Source organism: Pan troglodytes, chromosome 9 (genome assembly GCF_028858775.2).
Source record: "Pan troglodytes isolate AG18354 chromosome 9, NHGRI_mPanTro3-v2.0_pri, whole genome shotgun sequence".
NCBI lineage: Eukaryota > Metazoa > Chordata > Mammalia > Primates > Hominidae > Pan > Pan troglodytes.
This window is the reverse complement of record NC_072407.2, coordinates 113,987,724-114,010,356: the sequence shown is the minus strand read 5'-3', so window position 1 is coordinate 114,010,356 and position 22,633 is coordinate 113,987,724. Positions and strand designations below refer to the sequence as shown.

Sequence of the window (22,633 nt, the reverse complement as noted above, 5' to 3'; positions counted from 1 at the left end):
GAAGTCAAATGAAGGCACTCAGGGATAAAGAATTTAATATAGCAAACATTTAAGATTAATTGATAAGAGGCATTTAAGAGGCAGCTTTCAAATGATCTGGGAATTCTGGTCATTTTAAATACACATTTCTGAAAGAGTTCTTAATGCTTGCATACTGACTTTTGTCATAGAGTTTATACTCTCGGGTTCTTATTTGTTTGCATGTTTACATATAATTTCAAAATAAGTGCTAAATAAATTGTCCTTGATAATAGCCTATGTGCTTACATAGAAATACTAATTGTAAAATATCTGTAGCAATAAAGTAATTCTTATCTCCACTCCACATAGTGAGTAAACATGCTACCAGGGAGATCACTTGAGGAAATTTGCTTTCACTAAATGTAAATGGCTTTATTGATTAATCTCATCAGTAAATGCAAGTGAAAATCATTAATGATATTTAGTTTGCAAACTCCATTTTATTCATAGTTTGTGGTTTTTTAAATTAGTTCACAAATCTGGTACATACCGGCAGTTAAAACTGGTTATCACTTTGATAATCAGAAGCCTCTGGTGTAACATAGTCTTCATGAAAACATATTGTAAAACAGGGAGAATACACAGTAATAATCTCTTTGAAAGCAATGGCTGTAAACATCCATGTTTCTAAGAAAATATAACTTTACATATATATGTATTTTAAGCAAGCTATACCTCTTACATAAATTCAGACAGTAGAAGGAGTGTGCAATCATAATGCTTATTTTATGGAAACAGTGAAAATAATTTTAATTATGACCTAAATGCTTTTAAGTAATTAAAGTCCTCTTGAATTGGATGTATAGTATAAAGATATTTTCCCTAATTTGCAACCATCCTGGTCAAAAAGAGCTGAAAAGTTGGTCAGTAAGTAGAAGTGCCATTACCAAGTAAGTTTAAAACAAATTCTTCAAATTTAAAAATGTAAAAATTGTAAAGTATCCCAATCCCCCCAGCTAATTTAGGGAACTGAGCAAGAAGAGAACATTCTTCAGTTTTTAAATGACTTTTTTTTTTTTTTTTGGAGATGGGGTCCTGCTCTGTAGCCTAGGCTAGAGTGCAGTGGCATGATCAGCTCACTGCAACCTCAAACTCCTGGGCTCAAGCAATCTTCCCACCTCAACCTTCTGAATAGCTGGGACTACAGGTGTGTGCCACCATCCCCAGCTACTTTTATAATAAAATTTCTATGTAGAGACAGAGTCTTCCTATGTTGCCCAGGCTGGTCTTGAACTCCTGGGCTCAAGCAGTCTTCCTGCCTCAGCCTCCCAAAGTGCTGGAATTACAGGCATGAGCCACCACACTCAACCTTAAATGAAGATTTTGTAAGGAATTGAGCATTCAACTAAACTCGTTTTTGTGAGATGGTCATTTTGTTTTAACCTAACATGGTTTAGAGATTATTTTATGAACACTAAGCATTCTGGTTCCTCAGTTTTCTCAAAGAAAGAGAACTTTAGCAAGTAGCAGGACAAGCTACCCCACACCAATGCCACCAGGGGACAATACTATGAATAAGTCAGGAGGCCTTCTAGAATGCAGCCAAATAGGAAACTGTTCCAAACAGAATCAGTCTTGCATACTTCTGCTCAGAAGGCTCCTCTCGCTTTGGAAACTGGAATGAGGATCACCAACAGGATCCTCATTTTACACAGGAGTTATGAGAGGTACATCCTCTAGCAGAGATGCTTGGTCATTACCTGTGGTACATGAGATTACCGAGCTAAAAGGGAAAAAAAACGATCTTAATGTTCTCCCATTAACTCAAGTTAAGCTTTTTATGGAGGCACTGAGGCCATGCAGCTCCTTTTCCAAAAGACACAGATAAAAGCCAAATAAGGTAGAGGACTTTGGAAATTTTCTCTGAAAAGTTAAATTCCACATAATAGTAAGACTGTTTGCTGAGAGAAAACTGACAAGTAAAAACTGGTTTAAGAGACAGACATTCAAGACAAACTGTATTGGAAATACAATAATGAATTTTGGCCTGATAGCCCTCATGCTGTCTTATAGCAAAACACTAAAATTCATGCAACAGAGAAACTGGTGACATGAGGACTTTTTCTCCAGACTTCCTGGGGAAAAACTGTGAGAATATACTTTTTTCTTCTGTTTGCTTTCGAAATGCATTCTTTCTTTTGCTGACTTTCCCAAACTTTCCCAGTCGTTTCTGATGAAAAATTCTTCAATAGGAAAAGACCAGGTAAACTTACATGAAAGACATCAAGTATCTTTTGAGCTCCTTCTCTCTGCCAGAGGAGCAATCAACTGGATTACACAAAACTACCTTCACAACTAAAACAGGTAGAATTGGAACAGGAATTAGTTGTCATTAATATACTCGTAATAAAATAAAGCTTGTTCTGAAACCACAAGGGGTGGTAAGAAGAGACTGTATAAAAGCTACTGGGTTCTCTAGAAAATGGATACAGTATACAGAATGTGAGAAGATAGAGAACTCACACTCCAGTTATAAAAATAGACATGGTTCTCAGACAAAAAGCAAATGAGTACAAAAGAATTCTCCAAACGTGAACTATTTTAAAAAGATACATCTATATAAAACAACAAGATGTCATCTCAGAGCTCCAAAGAGTAGTTTGTTGAAATGGCTGAAAAGGGGAGATGAATTGGAGACAGATAGGTCAAGAACCCAGAACAGATGTGTCCTACTCTTGTGTTTGGCAGTGTACATTGGAGGTCACAGGCAGATAGACTGCTTTTGGTAATACATATATAAATAATAATGGCCGACTGGTTGATGGTGCTTGATGGATGAATGAGAAAACCCAGGTTATCAAATAATCTCGGTAGTTGAACTGTTAGCTTCTTCACTTGACAATGTTGCACATCAGAAATGATTCTAGGTTTTTTTTACCCAGAATGATCCCTGCCATTCACAACTCATGCTCCACGCCCCATGGTTTCTATTGTGCCCTAAAGGATCAGCCTAGACTAATACATAAATAGAAAATAACTCTGGCCTTGAAATGAGGGGCAGACAAGTACTTCATGCTCAGTACTTATAAATCACAAAGAAATGCTGAAATTAATGGTCTGTCTCCTTTTACTACAAAGGAGATGCCATGAGTTAAAGTCATGAAACAAAGAAAGTCAAAAAGATATGGGTAGCAGCACCTTTCCATACCCGCCTGGATTTTCAAGGAGCTTTTCACTCCTTATGCCTTTCAAACAAAAGTTCATCAGTTTGAAGAAAAAGAAATGGCTCTAAAGTTAAAGAGTCCCCAGAGAAAACTAACAGTACATGAAATAGGCCCTATGTGGGCAAAAGGACAAGCTGCAGAACCAGTTAAGACAGAAGAGGCAGCCCAAGGTCTTACTAAATTACAGTTTTAGCATAGTGTAGCACAACATGGGCAGCCCTTTTTCCATCCAAGCAACAATTCAGCACCATCCACGTCTGGTTCAAAAGATTACTGAAGACTGGGCTTTCATCTTTGGTACCACCTCATGAGTTATTCTTGGTTTGCAGTAGGTTCAAAGAAACAGAAAAGCTGGTACCTTTGCCTTGTCTGTGAGTACAAACGCTGGGACTCTGATTGCTGCAACCATTGAGGCCAATTAAAATAATACTGTAACACACAGGAATGATGCATCCAATTCCTAGTTTCCAGATAATAGCAGCCATGCCCCTACAGAGGCGGGATCATCCATCCCCATCGTTTAAGGCCTTCGGTTTGTTGTCCTCAGAGTAGAATAGAACACTGTGTTCCCACGGACAAGGAACTCCAGATGAACCCATGGTCTACATTTGGACAGAATTTTAAGTACCAGATATGCCAGGCACAGAAATAGGACTGACCTGTAGCCATCATGCTTGGAGAAGCTTCTGTTTTGGCATACAAACTAGAAACTTCTTAGTGTATTCTGGTTTTAGTTCCCTTTCCTGAGTGAAGCAGCCAGGGAGTGACCAGGTTCCATAAGCCCTCAATCTGATACTTGGCATTAATTCTCTCCATGGTCTTCTTCCACCCAAGCTACAATTTTCCCTTCCCATCCAGGGATGGCATCATCATCATGGAAAATCTAGAGAAAAAAACAAAAAGCCACAATGAAAAAACAGGGAATCTCACTCACTAAACAATTGCTGCTAATAAAAATAAGACCTCAACCATGTAGAAGAAAGCCTTGAGTTAAGAGTCTATGTCCTTTTGGTCTTGTCCCTAGAACTGCAACTGATATTTTATTTTTTTCTTAGATCCACATCTATGAAATGGTTTTAAAAAATCCCTGATACTACTTTGCTCATAGAGATTTGTATGAATTAATAAATTACCAATCACAAAGTACTTTGGGCTTCTTAGAGGAAAGATGTAGTGTTAAGTATTTTAAAAATGAGAAAGTGGAAAATTTAGTTACCAGGCAATGTAAAGAAAGGGTGGGGAAAAAAGACTCATTTTAACACATTTCTCAGATGCAGTTATTTTCATTAATTCATTCAACTCATTTCCTAAGCCACTAATAAAACAGGGTTACTAAAACATTTCACTGAGGAAATGTTTACAAAATAAAATTTTACTTTCTCTATAATAACTTTTTTCATTCTGTAACTGCAGTGAATCCACTTGTAATACTATATAACCCAGAACTGTATTCCCCCAAAAGTCTATCTTTGACAAATGGATTATAAAGAGACGCGTAGGCTAAGAAAATACTTACTCAAGGAGTTGGGCATAAGCATACATAACTCCCTAGAAGTTCCTTGATTTCATTATGAGAAATACACAGTTCCATATATCCATGCGTGTTTATTTTGCTCTACATAGGAAGCAAGAAGTTTTCTAAGATTTGGCTGCAGATGGAAAATTATTTATTGTCTTAGGTTCTTTATTTTCCCTAACAAAATAATTTAAAATAAAAATTATATCCAAGTTCTCAGTCAAATGATGAAGTCCTACAACTAAAGAACCTATCAGCATCTTGGACTATTCTATGACCACTTGTCTAGAGTAATCAGACCATGGTCTGAGGCTCTGGCAAATTCTTCTGACCTAGTCAGGGAACTCATGTACTTCTGGACACTAGTGCTTGAACAGGAGGCTTCAGGGTTCAGAAAGGACCAATAATACCATACAGAATCCCCACAGATTCTTTACCTCCTCTTTGACAGTGCCAAACTCAGGATCCAGTGCTTTGAAGTGATACCGGTGATTTCCTTCCCGATCAATAGCTGCTTTAAAATCCTTTAACGTCACCTCCTCCAACCTGCAACACAAGGAGAGAGCACTAAAATAGACTGTTGATCAATAGCTGTAAAGATAAGATGTTAACTTTAAACACAGCCCCCTGCCAAAGTCAATAAGCAGAAATAGCCCCTTGTTAGGTCACTGCCCCGATAACCCAGATGACTAAAACAGCAGAGGCTGGAGAACCAGTCATCACTAGGGAATGAAAACAGTATTAAATATGGGGTGATGTGAGAATTTAAAATTGACTTATTGCTTCAGAAGCCAAATCACTTTTCTCTGGAAATAAGATATAAAGTCCCTGAAATAAAATTTGTTGAATAACCATAAATATATCAAAGTTCTCTTGATTTTCTTCTTTGCTACAATATCCCAATTCTCTAGGATGGTAGAATCAAATCAAGTATCATGATCTTTATCCCTCTATCTTTAGGAAGCTGGCTTCTAACCCAGACTCAATAAGCAGACTAAGTAAGAAAAATCCTATAACCTCTCTCAATAGTTGGTTGCAGAGTTTAAATATTTTTATTTCAAAACCATTTCCCTTAAAAGGGAGCACATTAACTTTCTGGAAGGTTTTTGACATAATTTCTCAATAGGGATTAGCTGCAGTCATTGAATAGTAACAAAGATCAATTAGTCATAGTCCTGGAGTGAGTGCCAGGCTGCAATCCATTGTATCAGCAGGAGCTATTTTGAACACTTAAAAAAAAAAAAAAAGATTTTCCCAAATGCAGAGCCATATTTGCATAGTTATCAGGATTGGAAGTACTATTATTGTACCTGTATCTAGTAGTAGATCATGACTTGTCCTTTATAATACCACTGAATAGTGGCAAAGCTGAAACTAGAATCTGTCTTTCTGGCTTATCTCACTATAGTGAGATCTCACTATACTGCTTCTCAAACACCTTTCAGCTGCTCATGTGGGCAGTAACTAATGAGGTTCTGCCTTCCTTTCCTTCTTTACAGTGAAATACAATGATCCCAGAATCTCACCTCTTTGGTATATTGACCATGAAGGGCGTAAGTGACCGGTCAGTGAAATAGAGCACTTTAGTACAGGTGCTGCTGACAGTTGGAGAGCTCTGTGAGTGAGGCAACTCTACAATCAGAAAGAGACTGTGGTTAGAACATTCATTTGCTCTAAACCAGCCATCTGCAGTTATTCAAAGTGTCCCGGGAGAACAAAGCTGCCTGAGGTCACAGCCCACAGCTCTCACACCCTTGCCAAACACAATGTCCATATGCTATGGTTGCCTAGGACCACGAGGACAAGACTTGCTTCAGACATGGACACGATCGCGAGGACTCATCACTCCTCACTCATATTAGGGGAACAGCAACTGATATGACAGGTATCATTGTTAAAGATCAAAAAAGGACAGAGAAGCATGGGAAGATTTCAGCCAGGCCGGGTAGACACACAGCAGAAGCTGTAGACTCTGCCAATATTTAGGTTTTGGAGGTCCGTAGTAGAGAATACTCATGTGACTCATAGAAAGAAAAACCGATAGGAACAAGAACCACAGAAGCAAAGCAACCTTAGAAACTCAGATCCCAAGGGGCTTATGCTCCCAGTCTAAAAGGTACAGAACCTTAGCAACTTAAGATCTATAGTGTTGATGCCATGGTCTTTAACACAGGTTTGTTGATAAACTTTTTTTTTTTTTTTTTTTTTTAAGACAGGGTCTCGCCAGGCGCGGTGGCTCACGCCTGTATTTCCCAACACTTTGGGAGGCCGAGGGGGGTGGATCACGAGGTCAGGAGTTCAAGAACAGCCTGGCCAACATGGTGAAACCCCATCTCTACTAAAAATACAAAAATTAGCTGGGCGTGGTGGCACATGCCTGTAATCCCAGTTACTTGGGAGGCTGAGGCAGAGAACTGCTTGAACCCGGGAGGTGGAGGTTGCAGTGAGCCGAGATCGTGACACTGCACTCCAGCCTGGGTGACAGAGTGAGACTCCGTCCCTGCCGCAAAAAAAAAAAAAAAAAAAAAAAAAAAGACAGGGTCTCGCTCTGTCGCCCAGGCTGGAGTGCAGTGGTGCAATCTCAGCTCACTGCAACCTCCACCTCCCAGGTTTAAGTCATTCTCGTGCCTCAGCCTCCCGAGTAGCTGGGATAACAGGTGTGTGCCACCACGCCCAGCTAATTTTTGTATTTTTAGTAGAGACAAGGTTTTGCCATGTTGGCCAGGCTGGTCTTGAACTCCCTGCCTCAAGTAATCCACCCACCTTGGCCTCTCAAACTGTTGGGATTACAGGCATGGGCCACTGCACCTGGACTGTCTCTACCTTTTAAAAAAGTACTTTTGGAAAAGTATAAGTCCTTGTAATTATGACTTTCATAGGAGAAATGACCAATCAGAACCTTTTATCAAAAATTAATAATTAAACTGTTACTAAAATATCTCCTGCTATTCCACCTGTACTGATCTTCCTCTTAACTTATTCTAGGCATTCAGATTGGCAGCCACAGAACAGTAGTTCTGGGAGGGGGTTTAAAATAAGGAATATGAAGGATGAATTAATAGAGGGGAAAAAGACAAAGGAACGTCCCCTCTTTGAACACAAATGGCATTCAGTCTGTTTTCAGAGTTTTTCTTCAAAGAATGCTAATTGGCCAGGCGCGGTGGCTCATGCCTGTAATCCTAGCACTTTGGGAGGCCGAAGTGGGCGGATTGCCTGAGCTCAGGAGTTTGAGACCAGCCTGGGCAACACGGTGAAACCCCATCTCTACTAAAATACAGAAAATTAGCCAGGCGTGGTGGCATGTGCCTGTAGTCCCAGCTACCTGGGAGGCTGAGGCAGGAGAACTGCTTGAACCCGGGAGGCAGAGGTTGCAGTGAGCCGAGATCGAGCCACTGTACTCCAGCCTTGGTGACAAAGTGAAACTCTGTCTCCAAAAAAAAAAAAAAAAGAATGCCAATTATTGTAACCTACATGCCATAATTCTCCTTTGCCCCAGCATCTAGCACAGTGCCCAGCACACAGTGGTTGTTGAATAAATAAAATACTCACTTTTAACATTAAAGCTATATATTTAATTTATTCATTCATTCAACAAACATTTATTACCTACTGTGTGTTCGATTTGAGAATATAAAAATAAACTATATGTAGTCTCCAACCTCCAAGAGTTTATCATTTAGTATGGATGATGGATACAATTACAAATAATTACAATACACTAAAATCAGATTTCTACAAGCTGTATTGGAAGACTGAAGATGGCGAGGTTAATTCCACCTGGAACAGGTCAGGAAGGGCCCATGGTTGGAGAGTCCTTTTTAAAAGCACCTTTTAAAAATCACGAGATACAAAAGTTGAAAAGAGTATTCCAAGAAGAGGGAAGGACAGGTGCAGAAGCATGAAATGGGATCATATATTTACAAAACTGTAGGTGAATTAGTAAGGCTGGAGCATAATGAATACATTGGGAAGTTGTGAGGTAATTAAGTAGGCAGCAGCCAGATCACAAAAGACTCTGACAGGGTAAGAGTTCAAGATGTTAGTCTTAAGCTATGGAAAGTTACTAAAAGGTAGTGATATGATTAGACTGGCATTTTAGAAAAGTTGATCTCGCAGCAAAGTATGGATTGGATGGGACAAACTGGAAGCCAGAAATCCTGTGCAGTAGTTTGGGTGTTTGTCCCCCAACACCTCATGTTGAAAGTTGATCCCCAATGTTGGAGGTGGGGCCTAATGGGAAGTGTTTGGGTCATGGAGGCAGATTCCTCAAGACTAGATTAATGCCCTCCTTGGGGAGGAGGAGTGAGTACTCACCCATTAGTTCCCACAAAACTGCTTGTTAAAAAGAGCCTGGCACCTCCCTCCACTCTCTTGCTTCCTCTCTCCATGTAATCTCAGCACATGCCAACTCCCATTTGCCTTCTGCCGTGAGTGAAAGCCGATTGAGGCTTTCACCAGATGCCCAACTTTCCAGCCAGCCGAATTGTGAGCCAAACAAACCTCTTTTCCTCCTAAGTTACTTAGCCTCAGGTATTCCTTTATGGCAACACTCAACTGACTAAGACATCCTGTTAAGAGGCAATAAAAACAATCTGACACATGATGATAGGAAAGATGTAGCCCTGGAGCCAGAGAAGGGATGAATTTGAAAGAACTTTAGAAAGTCAAAGTCTTAGTACTAGGGATATAGTTGAACATAGGGTATATAAAAGGGAAAAGTAAACAATGACTGAGATTTACAACCTGGGAAGACAGATACATGGTAATACCATTACCTAAGACAGGGGAACATAAGATGAATTACGTCATCTCATTATTCATTTTAAATGTTTATTGGGTGCCTTATTATGTATCAAGTATTAGAGATACACAAATAAATTAGATATAATCCCCACCCTTAAGGAGCTCAAAAGTCTAGTGGAGTGAAATAGCAAAACAGTTACCATACAATAAAATAAATATGAAAATAATATTGCTATGGACTGAATTTGTTCCCCCCCCCCCCCCCCCCACCCCCCACCCCGTCAACTTCATATGTTGAAGCCCTTATCTGCTATTTGACTGTTTTGGAGATAGGGCCTTTAAGGAGGTAATAAGATTAAATGAGGTCATACGGGTGGAGCCCTGATCCAACAGAACTAGTCCTTATAAGAGATACCAGAGCTTTCTCTCCCCCATGTGAGGACACAGAGACAAGGTGCCTTCTACAAGCCAGGCAAGGAGCCCTCACCAAAACCTGGCCATGCTGGCAACCTGATCTTGTACTTCTAGCCTCCAGAACTGTGAGAAAATTAATTTACGTCGTTTAAGAGAGTTGAAGGTATTTTGCAATGGCAGCCCAAGCTGACTAATACAAATGTTATGTACACATTTGGGGAGAATGTCAAAGAAAGAGTAATCATGATGTCAAATGCTACACAGGGGTCTAATAGGCAAAGACTGCTTTGGTAAAAATATCATTGATGATACTAGTGAAAAGTTGATTCAGATGACTAATGAAGAATGAGTTGGATTGCATAGACTTTTCAAGTAAAAAAGCAAAATAAGAGTAATGAGGGAGAACTTGTCTCACCCAACATAAAGCCGTATGACAAAATGATAGTTATTACAGTATTATGGCATTACTATAAAAAACACGTACAAAAAAACTCATGCAGGATAAATGGCTCAGAAACATATCCTTGTGTATATCTACAAATTTAATACATGATTTTGAAAAGTACCACAAAACAGGTGATTAATAATTATAGCTTATAAGTTTAGGCTTACCCATTTGGAGTTGATTTTTGCATATGGTATGAAGTATAGGTCAAACTCACTTAAAAAAATAGATCTTTAACTTTTCTAGCACCGTTTTTGAAAAGCCTATCCCTTTATCATTCATCTTTGCACTATTGTAGAAAATCAACTGGTAAAATGTGTCTATTTTTAACTCTATGCTGTTCCACTCATCTATGTATCTACCAATTCACCAATACTACACTGTCTTGATTACCCTAACTTTACAGTTAATTTTGATATCAGACAGTATGGTCCACCAACTGCATTGTTCATCTTTTTCACCATTTGGGTTGGGAGGGCAGTTAATTCTAGTCCCCTTATTCTTTCCTATAAATTTTAGAATTGGCTTGTTTATATCTACAAAAGCCTGGTAGGATTTTCACTGGAACTGCATTGAAGCTATAGATCATTTGTGGAAGAATAGGCCATCTTAACAATGTTGAGTACTCCAATCCATAAACAGTATATCTCTCCGTTTATTTAAATCTTTATTTCATCCTTATTTTATAGTTGTCAGTATAGTCATTGCACATATTTTATGAAGTTTATACCTAAGATTTTCATGAGGGTTTTTCTTTTTCTTTTTCCTTTTTTACTATACTTTAAGTTCTAGGGTGCATGTGCACAACGTGCAGGTTTGTTACATAGGTATTCATGTGCCATGTGGGTTTGCTGCACCCATCAACTTGTCATTTACATTACGTATTTCTCCTAATGCTATCCCTCCCCCCGTCCGCCCCTCCACGACAGGCTCCAGTGTGTGATGTTCCCCGCCCTGTGTCCATGTGTTCTCATTGTTCAATTCCCACCTATGAGTGAGGACATGCGGTGTTTGGTTTTTGGTCCTTGTGATAGTTTGCTGAGAATGATGAACTCCAGTTTCATCCATGTCCCTGCAAAGGACATGAACTCATCCTTTTTTATGGCTGCATAGTATTCCATGGTGTATATGTGCCACATTTTCTTAATCCAGTCTATCATTGATGGACATTTGGGTTGGTTCCAAGTCTTTGCAATTATGAATAGTGCTGCAATAAACATGCGTGTGCATGTGTCTTTATAGTAGCATGATTTATAATCCTTTGGGTATATATCCAGTAATAGGATCGCTGGGTCAAATGGTATTTCTAGTCTAGATCCTTGAGGAATCGCCACACTGTCTTCCACAATGGTTGAACTAATTTACACTTCCACCAACAGTGTAAAAGCATTCCTATTTCTCCACATCCTCTCCAGCATCTGTGGTTTCCTGACTTTTTAATGATCGCCATTCTAACTGGTGTGAGATGGTATCTCATTGTGGTTCTGATTTGCATTTCTCTGATGACCAGTGATGATGAGCATTTTTTCATGTGTCTGTTGGCTGCAGAAATGTCTTCTTTTGAGAAGTGTCTATTCATATCCTTTGCCCACTTTTTGATGGGGTTGTTTGATTTTTTTCTTGTAAATTTAAGTTCTTTGTAGACTCTAGATATTAGCCCTTTGTCAGATGGGCAGATTGCAAAAATTTTCTCCCATTCTGTAGGTTGCCTGTTCACTCTGATGATAGTTTCTTTTGCTGTGCAGAAGCTCTTTAGTTTAATTAGATCCCATTTGTCTATTTTGGCTTTTGTTGCCATTGCTTTTGGTGTTTTAGTCATGAAGTCCTTGTCCATGCCTATGTCCTGAATGGTATTGCCTCGGTTTTCTTCTAGGGTTTTTATGGTTTTAGGTCTAACATTTAAGTCTTTAATCCATCTTGAATTAATTTTTGTATAAAGTGTAAGGAAAGGATCCAGTTTCAACTTTCTACATATGGCTAGCCAGTTTTCCCAGCACCATTTATTAAACAGGGAATCCTTTCCCCATTTCTTGTTTTTGTCAGGTTTGTCAAAGATCAGATGGTTGTAAATGTGCAGTGTTATTTCTGAGGCCTCTGTTCTGATTCATTGGTCTATATATCTGTTTTAGTACCAGTACCATGCTGTTTTGGTTACTGTAGCCTTGTAGGATAGTTTGAAGTCAGGTAGCATGATGCCTCCAGTTTTGTTCCTTTGCTTAGGATTGCCTTGGCAATGTGGGCTCTTTTTTGGTTCCATATGAACTTTAAAGTAGTTTTTTCCAATTCTGTGAAGAAGACATTGGTAGCTTGATGGGAATGGCATTGAATCTATAAATTACCTTGGGCAGTGTGGCCATTTTCATGATATTTATTCTTCCTATCCATGAGCATGGAATGTTCTTCCATTTGTTTGTGTCCTCTTTTATTTCCTTGGGCAGTGGTTTGTAGTTCTCCATGAAGAGGTCCTTCACATCCCTTATAAGTTGGATTCCTAGGTATTTTATTCTCTTCGTAGCAATTGTGATTGGGAGTTCACTCATGATTTGGCTGTTTGTCTGTTATTGGTGTACAGGAATGCTTGTGATTTTTGCACATTGACTTTGTATCCTGAGACTTTGCTGAAGTTGCTTATCAGCTTAAGGAGATTTTGGGCTGAGATGATGGGGTTTTCTAAATATATAATCATGTCATCTGCAAACATAGACAATTTTACTTCCTCTTTTCCAAATTGAATACCCTTTATTTCTTTCTCTTGCCTGACTGCCCTGGCCAGAACTTCCAACACTATGTTGAATAGGAGTGGTGAGAGAGGGCATCCCTGTCTTGTGCCAGTTTTCAAAAGAAATGCTTCCAGTTTTTGCCCATTCAATATGATATTGGCTGTGGGTTTGTTGTAAATAGCTCTTATTATTTTGAGATACATTCCATCAATACCCAGTTTATTGAGAGATTTTAGCATGAAGGGCTGTTGAATTTTGTTGAAGGCCTTTTCTGCATCTATTGAGATAATCATGTGGTTTTTGTCTTTGGTTCTGTTTATGTGATGGATTACATTTATTGATTTGAGTATGTTGAACCGGCCTTGCATCCCAAGCTGACTTGATTGTGGTGGATAAGCTTTTTGATGTGCTGCTGGATTCGGTTTGCCAGTATTTTATTGAAGATTTTCACATTGATGTTCATCAGGGATATTGGTCTAAAATTCTCTTTTTTTTGTTATGTCTCTGCCAGGTTTTGGTATCAGGATGATGTTGGCCTCATAAAATGAGTTAGGGAGGAGTCCCTCCTTTTCTGTTGATTGGAATAGTTTCAGAAGGAATGGTACTAGCTCCTCTTTTCTACCTGTGGTAAAATTTGGCTGTAAATCCATCTGGTCCTGGACTTTTTTTGGTTGCTAGGCTATTAATTATTGCCTCAATTTCAGAACCTGTTATTGGTCTATTCAGAGATTCAACTTCTTCCTGGTTTAGTCTTGGGAGGGTGTATGTGTCCAGGAATTTATCCATTTCTTCTAGATTTTCTAGTTTATTTGCGTAGAGGTGTTTATAGTATTCTCTGATGGTAGTTTGTATTTCTGTGGGATCACTGGTAATATCCCCTTTATCATTTTTTATTGTGTCAATTTGATGCCTCTCTCTTTTCTTCTTTATTAGTCTTGCTAGCGGTCTATCAGTTTTGTTGATCCCTTCAAAAAACCAGCTCCTGGATTCATTGATTTTTTTAAAGGTTTCTTGTGTCTCTATCTCCTTCAGTTCTGCTCCAATCTTAGTTATTTCTTGCCTTTTGCTAGCGTTTGAATTTCTTTGCTCTTGATTCTCTATTTCTTTTAATTGTGATGTTAAGGTGTCGATTTTAGATCTTTCCTGCTTTCTCCTGTGGGCATTTAGTGCTATAAATTTCCCTCTACACACTGCTTTAAATGTGTCTCAGGTATTCTGGTACGTTGTGTCTTTGTTCTCATTGGTTTCAAAGAACATCTTTATTTCTCCCTTCATTTCGTTATTTAGCCAGTAGTCATTCAGGAGCAGGTTGTTCAGTTTCCATGTAGTTGTGCAGTTTTGAGTGAGTTTCTTAATCCTGAGTTCTAATTTGATTGTGCTGTGGTCTGAGAGACAGTTTGTTGTGATTTCTGTTTTTTACATTTGCTGAGGAGTGCTTTACTTCCAACTGTATGATCAATTTTAGAATAAGTGTGATGTGGTGCTAAGAAGAATGTATATTCTGTTGATTTGGGGTGGAGAGTTCTGTAGATGTCTATTAGGTCTGCTTGGTGCAGAGCTGAGTTCAAGTCCTGGATATCCTTGTTAATCTGTCTTGTTGATCTGTCTAATATTGACAGTGGGGTGTAAAAGTCTCCCATTATTATTGTGTGGGAGTCTAAGTCTCTTTGTAGGTCTCTAAGGACTTGGTTTATGAATCTTGGTGCTCCTGTATTGGGTGCATATAAATTTAGGATAGTTAGCTCTTCTTGTTGAATTGATCCCTTTACCATTATGTAATGGCCTTGTCTCTTTTGATCTTTGTTGGTTTAAAGTCTGTTTTATCAGAGACTAGGATTTCAATCCCTGCTTTTCTTTTTTTTTTGCTTTGCATTTGCTTGGTAGATCTTGCTCCATCCCTTTATTTGAGCCTATGTGTGTCTCTGCACGTGATATGGGTCTCCTGAGTACAGCACACCGATGGGTTTGACTCTATCCAATTTGCCAGTCTGTCACTTTTCATTGGGGCATTTAGCCCATTTACATTTAAGGTTAATATTGTTATGTGTGAATTTGATCCTGTCATTATGATGTTAGCTGCTTATTTTGCCCATTAATTGATGCAGTTTCTTCATAGCATCGATGGTCTTGACAATTTGGCATGTTTTTGCAGTGGCTGGTACCGGTTGTTCCTTTCCATGTTTAGTGCTTCCTTCAGGAGCTCTTGTAAGGCAGTCCTGGTGGTGACAGAATCTCTTAGCATTTGCTTGTCTGTTAAGGATTTTATTTCTCCTTCACTTATGAAGCTTAGTTTGGCTGGATATGAAATTTTGCATTGAAAACTCTTTTCTTTAAGAATGTTGAATATTGGCCCCCACTCTCTTCTGGCTTGTAGAGTTTCTGTCGAGAGATCCGCTGTTAGTCTGATGGGTTTCCCTTTGTGGGTAACCTGACCTTTCTCTCTGGCTGCCCTTAACATTTTTTCCTTCATTTCCACCTTGGTGAATCTGATAATTATGTGTCTTGGGGTTGCTCTTCTTGAGGAGTATCTTTGTGGTGTTCTCTGTATTTCCTAGATTTGGATGTTGGCCTGCCTTGCTAGATTGGGTAAGTATTCCTGGATAATATCCTGAAGAGTGTTTTCCAACTTGGTTCCATTCTCCCTGTCACTTTCAGGTACACCAATCAAACGTAGATTTGGTCTTTTCACATAGTCCCATGTTTCTTGGAGGCTTTGTTCGTTGCTTTTTACTCTTTTCTCTCTAAACTTCTCTTCTCACTTTATTTCATTAATTTGATCTTCAATCACTGATACCCTTTCTTCCACTTGATCGCATTGGCTATTGAAGCTTGTGCGTGCATCACAAAGTTCTCATGCCATGGTTTTCAGCTCCATCAGGTCATTTAAGGTCTTCTCTACACCGTTTATTCTAGTTAGCCATTCATCTAATCTTTTTTCAAGGTTTCTAGCTTCCTTGCAATGGGTTCAAACATCCTCCTCTAGCTCGGAGAAGTTTATTACCGACCTTCTGAAGCCGACTTCTGTCAACTCATCAAAGTCATTCTCCGTCCAACTTTGTTCCCTTGCTGGTGAGGAGCTGCGATCCTTTGGAGGAGAAGAGGTACTCTCGTTTTTAGAATCTTCAGCTTTTCTGCTCTGGTTTCTCCCCGTCTTTGTGGTTTTATCTACCTTTGGTCTTTGATGTTGCTGACCTAGAGATGAGGTTTTGGTGTGGATGTCCTTTTTGTGGATGCTGATGCTATTCCTTTCTGTTCATTAGTTTTCCTTCTAACAGTCAGGTCCCTCAGCTGCAGGTCTGTTGGAGTTTGCTGGAGGTCCACTCCAGACCCTGTTTGCCTGGGTATCACCAGTGGAGGCTGCAGAACAGCAAATATTGCAGAACAGCAAATATTGCCTGATCCTTCCTCTGTAAGCTTTGTCCCAGAGGGGCACTTGCCTGTATGAGATGTAAGTCATCCCCTACTGGGAGGTGTCTCCCAGTTAGGCTACACGGGGGTCAGGGACCCACTTGAGGAGGCAGTCTGTCCGTTCTCAGAGCTCAAACGCCATGCTGGTAGAACCACTGCTCTCTTCAGAGCTGTCAGACAGGGACGTTTAAGTATGCAGAAGTTTCTGCTGCCTTTTGTTCAGCTATGCCCTGCTCCCAGAGGTGGGGGCTACAGAATCAGCAGGCCTAGCTGAGCTGTGGTGGGCTCCGCCCAGTTTGAGCTTCCAGGCAGCTTTGTTTACCTACTCAAGCCTCAGCAATGGCGGGTGCCCCTCCCCCTGCCAGGCTGTTGCCTCGCAGTTCAATCTCAGACTGCTGCACTAGCTGTGAGCAAGGCTCTGTGGGTGTGGGAACCACCGAGCCAGGCACTGGATAGTAGCTCCTGGTCTGCATTTGCTAAGACCGTTGAAAACGCGCAGTATTTGGGGGAGGAGTGTCCCGTTTTTTCCAGGTACGGTCTGTCAGGGCTTCCTTTGGCTAGGAAAGGGAAATCTCCCAACGCCTTGCGCTTCCTGGGTGAGGCGACGCCCTGCCCTGCTTTGGTTCACCCTCCGTGGGCTACACCCACTGTCCTCCTGACCTCAAGTAATCTGCCCGCCTTGGCCTCCCAAAGTGCTGGGATTATAGTCATAAGCCACCACACCCGGCCCAGGTTTTCTATATTCTTATTGATGTTCTGTACACTACTTCTACTGATTACTGCAAAGAAGAAATATTAAAGCCTCCAATTGTAACTAGATTTATCTATTTCTCCTTTCAGTTTTTGTTTCATGTTATTTTTTGAGGGGGGGACGGGAGAGGACAGTGTTTCACTCTGTCTGTCACCCAGCTGCCCAGACTGGAGTGCAGTGGTGTGATCACAGCTCACTGCAGCCTCCAACTCCCAGACTCAAGTGATCCTCCTGCCTCAGCCTCCCAAGTAGCTAGGACTTCAGGCATATGCCACCACACCTGGCTAAATTTTTTTATTTTTTTGTAGAGTCAGGGTCTCACCATGTTGCCCAGGCTTGTCTCAAACTTCTGGGCACAAGTGATCCTCCTGTCTCAGCCTCCCAAAATGCTGGGATTACAGGCATGAGCCACAGTGCCTGGGCTGCTTCAGGTATTTCAAAGCTGTTATTGGGTATACACACATTTAGGATTATTATGTCTTCTCGGTGAATTGACCTTTTTATTATTATGTATCATCTTTATACCTGGAATGATTGCTTGTTCTCAAGTATACTTTATCAGATACTAATATAACCACACTTCCTTTTGATTAGTGTTTCCATGGTATATCTTTATCCATCTTTTTACTTTTAAATCCATTTATATCATTATATTTATAGTGGGTTTCCTATAAACAGTAGTTGAGTCTTCCTCACCTGTATGTGCATGTTATCAACATTTTCACTACAGCCTTTAACATATGAATCAGTTACTTTAAATTCCTTGTCTGATGGTTTCGACATCCTTGTCATATATGAGTTTGATTCTGTTGACTGCTTTCGCTCTTCACAGTGGCTTCGTTTTTCTCTTGCTCTTGTGGATGCCTCATAATTTCTTATTGAATGCCAGACATATGTTAAGACAGGAGAGACAGAGGTAAAAGTATCTGTTTAGAAATGGGCACACTGTTTGTTCTTCCAGGCCATCGGTAGGGACAGTTGAGTTAATTTGGTCAGAAGCTGAGCTGGGATTGAGATTTTTGTTAAGGTTACCTTCAGTGCACCACCATTTTCCAAGTCTTCTAGAGTTAGGTTTAGGGACAGCTGCTTGTTGGAGGGTCGTTCCTCAATGTTCCTTCCCCTCCCTCAGCTGTAGGCTTTCCTCATATGCCTGTGCCTCAGTCAGTCTCTGTATGCTGTTTCCTGCCTCAGAAGCAGTCCACTGCTCCTAATTAAACAGTGCTTGCTCCCCTGGTGGTGGGGGATGAGCAGTGCTTCTCTGTTGTCCTGACGCAGCCCCAGTTTTTAAGTGGGGTTTTCTCAGTGATCCTGTCCCTCCCCCAGTGGTAGGCGACCTCTTACAATCTGAGTCCAAGATAGTTTCCTGCCCCTCTGCCAAGGTAGTGTTCCTTTTCCTTTCCATCCCCACTAGCTGTAATGGGTCTTCACCTTTGCCTAGAGCAGGGATGGAGGGGTCAACAGGATTTACTTCCCTTCCACAGTGGCTTAAGGCTTTGCTCCGTAAGCGAGAATGGTCCGGATGTGGCTTCATGCCTTTCCTGCAGTGGCAACTGCTCCCTTGCTCCATGAAGGAGGGAGGGAGGGTTTCTTTAGACTCTATCCCCACAGCCAACCTTTTTTTAACCAAAAGCATATTTTATTAATTTTTAAATTGATACATATCAGTTCTACGTATTTTTAGGTTATATGTGATATATATATATATATATATATATATATATATATATATATATAATTTTTTTTTTTAAGATAGGGTTTTTTTATGTTGCCCAGGCTGATCTCAAATCCCTGGACACAAGTAATACTCCCACATCAGCCTCCCAAGTAGTTGAGATTACAGGCATAAGCCCACCATGCCTGGCTCGTGTTATTTTGATACGTGCATACAATGTGTAATGATCAAGTCAGAGTAACTGGGATATCCATCACCTCAAACATTTATCTTTTCTCCTTTTATTTTGAGACAGAGCTTCACTCGTTGCCCAGGCTGGAGTGCAATGGCATGATCTCGGCTCACCGCAACCTCCACCTCCCGGGTTCAAGCAATTCTCCTGCCTCAGCCTCCTGAGTAGCTGGATTACAGGCATGCACCACCACGCCTGGCTAATTTTTGTACTTTTAGTAGAGACAGGGTTTCTCCATGTTGGTCAGGCTGGTCTCGAACCCCTAACCTCAGGTGATCCACCTGCCTTGGCCTCCCAACATGCTGGGATTTCAGATGTGAGCCACTGCGCCTGTCCTACATTTATCTTTTCTTTACGTTAAAACACCCCAATTCTTCTAGCTATTTTATTTTTTTGTTTTTCCTTTTTGAGACAGTCTCACTCTGTCTCCCAGGCTGGAGTGCAGTGGTGCGATCTCAGCTCACTGCAACCTCTGCCTCCTGGGTTCAAGCTATTCTTGTGCCTCAAGTGGCTGGGATTACAGGTACTTGCCACCACGCCCACTAATTTTTGTATTTTTAGTAGAGACAAGGTTTTGCCCACCTCAGCCTCCCAAAGTGCTGGGATTACAGGCATGAGCCACCACGCCCAGCCTAGCTATTTCAAACTATACAATAAATTATAGCTATAGTCACCCTACTTCTTATCAAACACTAGATCTTACTCCTTCTATCTAACTGTATTTTTGTATCCATTAACCAACCTCTCTGTCACCCTCCCCAAGCCTTCCCAGCCTCTGGTTACCACCAATCAACTCTCTATCTCCATGAGATAACATTTTTTTTAGCTCCCACATACTGGTAGAGAACATGTGGTATTTGTCTTTCTGTGCCTGGCTTATTTCACTTCACATAATAATATCCAGCTCCATCCATGTTGCTGCAAAAGAAAGGATTTTATGCTTCGTTATAGCTGAATAATAATATTCCTTTGCATATATATTTTTTTTTCTATACCCACTCATCTGTTGATGGACACTTCGATGAATTCCATATCTTGGCTATTGTGTTTTTGTTTATTTGGTGTTTTGTTTTGTTTTTGAGACAGGATCTCACTCTGGAATGCAGTGGCACAATCATAGCTCACCACAGCCTTTATCTCCCAGGCTAAAGCTGTCCTTCCACCACAGCCCCCTGAATAGCTGGGACTACAAGTGTGTGCCACCATGTCTACCTAATTTTATTTTTAGTAGAGACAAGGTCTTGCTCTGTTGCCCAGGCTGATCTCAAACTCCTGAGCTCAAGCGATTTTCCTGCCTCAGCCTCCCAAAGTGCTGGGATTACAGGCACGAGCCACTGTGACCGGCCTTGGCTATTGGAAATAGTACTGCAATAAACATGAGAATGCAGATACCTCTTTGATATACTGATTTCCTTTCTTTTGAATACATACCCAGCAGTGGAATTGCTGGATCACATGGTAGCTCTGTTTCTATTTTTTTGAGGAATGTCCACATTGTTTTCTATTTAACTATACTCATTTACATGCCCACCAATGGTGTATAATAAGCATTCCCCTTTCTCTGCATCCTTGCTAGCATCCTTTTTTTTTTTTTCACTTGCCTGCTGTGTCAAATGTCTTTCTGATAAAAGGCATTTTAACTGGGGTAAGATGATATCTCACTGTCACAACCAACATTTTCATAAGTACCTGGTAGTCATGAAAAAGTGTCTGCAAGTGGGTGCAAATTCCTCATGTCTGTGGCTCCCAAGGTTCCTATACTGTCTTCTCAGCCTTTAGCAAATAATTAAAAATCTCAAGCCAGGCGCAGTGGCTCACCCCTGTAATCCCAACACTTTGGGAGGCCGAGGCGGGCAGATCACCTAAGGTCAGGAGTTCGAGACCAGTCTGGCCAACATGGTGAAAACCCGTCTCTACCAAAAATACAAAAATTAGCCAGGTGTGGTGGTGGGCATGTATAATCCCAGCTACTTAGGAGGCTGAGGCAGGAGAATTGCTTGAACCTGGGAGGCAGAGGCTGCAGTGAGCTGAGATCGTGTCATTGCACTCCAGCCTGGGCAACAAAACCAAGACTCCGTCTCAAAAAAAAAAAAAAAAAAAAAATCTCAGCTGAATTCTTATCTGTTGTATAGTGGCCCCATCTTCCTCCCAGGGTCTACCACAAGTGAGCCAGTACTTGTATCCTATCTCTCCTTGTAGGTGCCTGTTTCTTTTTCAGGCTAGTTGACTGCACTATGATTTCATCTCTCTGATGGGTTCAAGAAAGTTACGATATTTTAGATTATCCAACTTTTTCTTGTTTTTTTGGGTAGAAGCAAGGCTCTTTCTGGCTTTCTACATCCTAGGTAGAAGGCAGAACTGCTATTTTTTACAAAATCTCACTTTTAAAAATTGTAGTAAAATTCACCATTTTAACCATTTTAAGGTGTGCAATTCAATGGCATTTAGTACATTTAAAATGATGTGCAAACAACCACCATTATCCAGTTCCAGAACACTGTCATCATCCCAAAAGAAAACCTGTATGCACTGAGTGGTTATTCCCTATTCCTCCCTCGCTCCTGACCCTGGCATCTGGCTAACCCACTCTACTTTTGGTCTCTATGGATTTGCCTATTCTGGACATTTTATATAAATGGACTTACACAATATGTGCCCTTTTGTGTCTGGCATCTTCCACTTAGCATAATGTTTTCCAGGTTCATCCACGTTGTAGCATGGATCAGTGCTTCATTCCTCTTTATAGGTGAATAATATTCCACTGTATGCATATACCAGAATTTGTCTATCCATTCATCAGTTGATGGACATCTGGGGTGTTTCTACCTTTCGAATATTGTGAATATGGCTGCTAGGAACATAGACGTACAAGTTTTTTTGAACTCCTGTTTTCAATTCTTTTGGGTCATATGGTAACTCCATGTTTAACTTTTTGAGGAAGTGCCAAACTGTCTTCCACAGCAGCTGCACCATTCACATCCCCAGAGCAATGTATGACAGTTCCAACTTCTCCACATTCTCACCAATACTTATTATTCTCCATTTTTGACACCATTTAGTAGGTGTAAAGTGGTGTCTCACTGTGGTTTTGATTTGCATTCCCCTAATGACTAATGATTTTGGGCATCTTTTCTTGGGTTTATTGGCCCCCCTTTTTTTTTTAGACAGAATCTTGCCCTGGTGCCAGGCTGCAGTGCAATGGCACAATCTCAGCTCACTGCAACCTCCGCCTCCCAGATTCAAGTGATTCTTCTGCCTCAGCCCCCCGAGTAGCTGGGACTACAGGTGCGTACCACCACGCCCAGCTAATTTTTGTATTTTTAGTAGAGACGGGGTTTCACCACATTGGCCAGGGTGGTCTCGATCTCCTGACCTCATGATCTGCCCACCTCAGCCTCCCAAAGTGCTAAGATTACAAGTGTGAGCCACCGCACCTGGCCGGCCATTTCTTTATCTTCTTTGGAGAAATGTCTATTCAAGTATTTTGCCTATTTTCTCTTGGGTTGTTTGTCCTTTTGCTGTTGAGTTGTAAGAGTTCTTTATATAT

General features: G+C 40.6%; 1 protein-coding gene across 6 annotated transcripts in view; it reads right to left on the bottom strand.

Annotated features, from left to right (window-relative positions):
- Positions 1-441: 441 nt before the first annotated feature.
- Positions 442-22,633, bottom strand: part of DIXDC1 (DIX domain containing 1) — a 97,527-nt gene continuing 75,335 nt past the window's right edge. For 4 of the 6 annotated variants that reach the window (XM_009424149.5, XM_024347405.3, XM_001144981.6 and 1 more), the window contains 3 exons: positions 6,228-6,333; positions 5,139-5,247; positions 442-4,068 (listed from right to left, as the gene is read on the bottom strand). In XM_009424149.5, coding sequence (XP_009422424.2) covers positions 3,988-4,068; positions 5,139-5,247; positions 6,228-6,333 — 296 coding nt within the window. In that variant the 3' untranslated portion in view covers positions 442-3,987. Of the gene's footprint in view, positions 4,069-5,138; positions 5,248-6,227; positions 6,334-8,920; positions 9,270-19,896; positions 20,005-22,633 lie in introns of those variants that run through there. The other 2 variants (XM_016921977.4, XM_054661632.2) reach the window with 2 other exon arrangements.